This window comes from Helobdella robusta, assembly GCF_000326865.2.
Source record: "Helobdella robusta unplaced genomic scaffold HELROscaffold_49, whole genome shotgun sequence".
NCBI classification, from domain to species: domain Eukaryota; kingdom Metazoa; phylum Annelida; class Clitellata; order Rhynchobdellida; family Glossiphoniidae; genus Helobdella; species Helobdella robusta.
The window spans coordinates 1,049,615-1,054,657 of NW_008705246.1; the positions used below are offsets into that span (position 1 = coordinate 1,049,615).

General features: G+C 37.8%; 1 protein-coding gene across 1 annotated transcript in view; it reads left to right on the plus strand.

Moving 5' to 3' along the window:
• Window positions 1–479: 479 nt before the first annotated feature.
• The window catches only part of HELRODRAFT_193401 (hypothetical protein), a gene marked incomplete at both ends in the record, with an annotated part of 4,912 nt that continues 348 nt past the window's right edge, over window positions 480–5,043 (plus strand). The window contains 5 exons of the mRNA XM_009026818.1: window positions 480–2,598; window positions 2,737–3,232; window positions 3,447–3,646; window positions 3,875–4,105; window positions 4,451–4,581. Coding sequence (XP_009025066.1) covers window positions 480–2,598; window positions 2,737–3,232; window positions 3,447–3,646; window positions 3,875–4,105; window positions 4,451–4,581 — 3,177 coding nt within the window. The remainder of the gene's footprint in view (window positions 2,599–2,736; window positions 3,233–3,446; window positions 3,647–3,874; window positions 4,106–4,450; window positions 4,582–5,043) is intronic.

The window sequence follows — 5,043 nt, forward strand, 5'->3', positions numbered from 1 at the left end:
CGAATAGACAAGTAGCAGGTACTTGTATAAAATAAACACGTACTGCAAGTTAACTTGTATACACACACACGTATATCTCTACAAACGATATTTAAACGTGCATTATACATGTACAACATTGTACACGCTTCATAAGGGTCATTTAACGAAATGTAGACCAAATGTCTTCACACGTTTCAGCAAATCGGTACATCACATACACCCACTACTGCTTTTTTATATCTGGTGATTGTTTGATTGGTAAAAAAAATCATTAACGTTTATCTATAACTCTAACTTCGATACACCAAATTAAAATTTATAAAAATGTTTTTTCATTCATATGTTCACATCCCAATGCAGTTGATCTACACGTACAACAAACCGATACATACACAAACATGTGAACATCACATGCAAACAAACAAACACACGATACACAAAAGCCTTACACATCTCCCTAATCACACAAACCTTCAAAAATAATTTAAAAGGACCAAATGACTTCCTGCCAAGATTTCCATGAGTGCCTGAGTCCCCACTGGATCTTCAACGCTGTGAAGAAAACCTGGAAGCGCCGACGACAACCGACCGAACTTCTGTCCACAGTGACCACAACCTCAGCAGCAGTAACTTCAAAACCAGCGTCATCATCGACATCGGCAGCAAAACAGCTCAGCAACACGTGCTCAACATCGTCGTCATCAAACTCAACGAAAAATTCTTCAACGTGTTTCACGAAATATTCAAGAAATTCATCTTCGGAGTCATCGTTGCTTAGTTCCAGCCAGTTTTCAACAGTCCCCATTCAACTGTTGCCACATACGTCATCAATCCCTGTGACGTCATCGCCATTAAATGGCCCATCATCGTCAACTCAGCTATCCACATCTTCCTCCTCTCTCTCTCTAGCCCCGCCTACCAAGCAAAACTTTTCAAACGCTCAAAATGTCTCCGTCCTAAATAGCAAGGAACAAATGCTTAGCACGAACAGCCACCAAACATCTCAACAGCAGGATATTCTTAATCAGGCCACTGCGAGAAACAATCATTACAACAACAACATCATCAACAATAACAACAACATCATCATCAACAACAACATCAACAATAACATCAACTCAAACAACGACTTTAATTATAACAATCATCTATCGCATCACTCTTTCAACAACCAGCACAACAATTGTATAAACATGAAGGATATTCTTAATATAAATTTTCACGATATAAAACGCAGTTGTAACAAACATAATGATGATGCATTTGCTGTGTACGACAACATTGTGTTCGTTGACTCAAACAACAACAGCAACAGCAGCCACAACAACAACATCAACAACAACAACTCAAAAAACACATGTTTGTTGGACCAGAGCACCGTACTGACAAGCGGTTATGAAAGCGAATCGTCGCCAATCTCACTGACTAAAATATCTTCAACATCGCAATCATTATCATCGTCGTTTTCTTCATCAGCATCATCTTCATTTTCCTCCTCGTCATCATCTTTATCATTGGTACAGAAGAACTCGTCATCGTCATCTTCATCATCCTCTCCCATGGTATCCAGGACAGTTGGTTCATCATCACCTCCACGCATCTCCATCTCCTGCTCTGATGACGTTGACAAATGCAGTCGATGCAACTACACGGACAACAACAATAACAACAACAACATCAATGAAAATGACAAACATAATAGTAGCGGTAGTCTTGAACAAAGAGACCAGCACGGCAAACAACAGACAACCAACCACAGCGTAAACAATAATAACAAATACAATCATTTCAATTATTTCTTAACTGATAATAACATCATAAACAACAGCAACAACAACAACAACAACAACAACAATAATAATAATAATAATAGTATTATAAGCAACACCAACAACTACAACAACAGCGATTATGATGAAATAAGCAACAGCACCCAGCGTAACATAACAACTGAAGTAGTTATATTGAAAACACATGTGAACAACAGGCGAACCATCTTCATACCAAACTATGAAGTCTCGTCTCGACACCATGTCTCAACCTTCAATCATTCTAGTCCTCATTGCAACAACAAAAATGACAACAACAACATTAACAACTACAACATTAACAACTACAACATTAACAACATCAACAACAACAACAACGTTAACAACTACATTAACAATGACTATAACAAAACTATTTACGATTACATTTTTGACAACGAAAGTTACAACAACACTATTCATGATTGCACCGACTCTTATCAACAAGATAAGATTGCAAAAATTGAACAAAAATACTCAGACAATAATGAGAACCGCAGTTTTGACTGTGACCACTACAGTAGGGTAGACAAGGGGGGCAGTAGTTGCTTGGAGTGCATAGACAAGTCTGCAGACCAAAAAAACAAAGTGACTATGCAGTTGGATTGTATACTCCAAGATTTCTATAGAAATATTGGTGACTGCAATTATGCTGTGGCTGCCAGCTCTGCTGTAGTTACTGCTGCTACTACTTCTACTACTGCTGCTGATAAGGATGATGATGAGGCGGTGAATAACATAGGCTGGGGAGATGATGAGAACGGAATGGAAGTGAAAATGAGAAACTTTCAAAATGATAACTCACAAAGTTAGTAAAAAAAAATTTTTTTTTTTGTAGTTTCAATCTAAGTAAGTTGGAGAAAAATTGATTTAAACATCATCGAAGTGAAACTGAATTGTTTCTGATTTGGTAGATGAAAAACAAACATTTGATGCACGCAACCAGGAAAAATTAATAGAAAAACTCTCTTGCGAAACGTTCCTTTCCATGGCGATGTTGACCTCGCAAACTGCGCAAGCAGAACAAATCCAACAACAACCAACGACAAAACAACAACACAACAACACCTCACAACATTCAACAACAACGACAAAACAACAACGCAACAACACCTCACAACATTCAACAACAACGACAAAACAACAACACAACAACACCTCACAACACCCAACAACAACGACGAAATAACAACTCAACAACACCACGCAACATCCAACAACATGGCTTCTAAAATTATTGCGAACTCGAGCGACGAAATAATTTCAAACGAAACCCCAGCTAACATTACAACCAATCAAGTTCCTCATGCCAAAACCAAGAAAGGATGCAACAGCATCAAACACTTATCAATTGCTCATTACCTCATCAATAAAAAGTTGGCAATCTTGAAGCTGACACATCACTTTGATAAACTTGATTCGTTCAACAACTCACAACTCAGGTTCGTTGTCGTTGTTGTAGATGTTCAACAACAAGTTCATGTTTGTTTGTATTCATCTTTTTTCTATGTTGGATATATATTTCATTTCAGCATTTTTGATTAAAAAACAAACAAATAGTTTGGCTCTCCAATTTCTGGCGACCACACCTCCCTCGAAAACCAGCAAACACCAGCAAGCACACCCAGCAACTTCTCACCACCACCACAAAAACAGCAAAGATAAAGACCCCACCAAACTTTTCGGTCTCCATCCGTCGGTTTATTTGAGAAACAGTGGAAACTTCCTGCCCATGATAATGATGAGCTTGATGAATTTTCTAGAAAGAGAATCACGTGATGCAGTTGGAATGTTCCGGAAGCCGGGCATGAGATCTAGGATTGATTGGTTGCAGAAACTCGTTGATGAGCACCAAGGTCAGCTTTCAAGCTGTTTCAGAATTTTAATCTTCTAATAACATAGGAACAAAGTGTTGTTGTCTTTCGACTCCAGAAAACTTCAAACGAATATTATGATTCTCTACATGCATGATTCATTATGATGACGACAATGATCACATGACGCAGACCGTAACAATTTCATTTCAGTAATGATTTCCGAATTCTTCAACATCCATTTCTTACGTCAACAAACTTTACAAACAGACGAAAATTTAGAAGCACTGCTATTAATGCATCCCTTATGGGCACCGGCCAACACAAGCCCCCCATCCACCTCGTCATCTTCCTCCTCTTCAACCTCGCCATCATTCTCGCCAGCGACCTGCGAGATCGATCCGTATGACGTGGCAGATGTCTTGAAGAGGTACGTAAGGGACATGCCATGCAGCCTCCTACCCCCCGCTATCGTCAACCTCTTTGCCCTCGTTGCCAATCGTTAGTTCGGCATTAGTTCTCATAGTATTTAAATTGTCATTCAGTTTTTATTGTGATTAAAAATACTCAGAGAAATTTCTTTAGATCGGAATTTTTTGCAGCTTCTACAAGCCGTCTCAAACAGTTTGAATTAGGGTCGCAAGCTAAGAGTTTTATTACGGAATAACATTTCATCAAAGGCGAATAGACTTTGAATGAAACCTTTTTACATTTGCATCGTGAATGCACATTGAAACAAGCAGACATATTAATGCTAACAAACAGACAAACAAACAAACAAAAAGGCAAACAAACAGGCAAACAAACAGACAAACAAACAAACATATTAACGATGACAACGAACAGACATTCAGCTGGAGCACCGTGACGAATGTTTGCATCACCTCATCCTCCTGCTTCCAGATGTCCACAGGTCCATACTCCACTCCCTCGTCTGCTTCCTACATCGCATTGCTCAAAATTCATCCACCAATCAGGTAACTGGAAACTAATCACAGATGCCAATGTGATTGGATAAATGAGATTGGCTGAAATTTTTTATATTGATTGATTGAATGAATGAATGATTAATTGATTGATTGGTTGATCGATCGATTGATTGACTGATTTATTCATAACAAAATTATAATTATAAATATTATTTCTTCGTTCATTCATTCCTTTGGATGATATCATCATGACATTCCCATTCATTCATTCATTCATTCATTCATTCATTCATTCATTCATTCATTCATTCATTCATTCATTCATTCATTCATTCATTCATTCATTCATTCATTCATTCATTCATTCATTCATTCATTCATTCATTCATTCATTCATTCATTCATTCATTCATTCATTCATTCATTCATTCATTCATTCATTCATTCATTCAATCACTCATTTATTCATCCATCCATCCATCCATTCATCCATCCATCCATCCATCCATC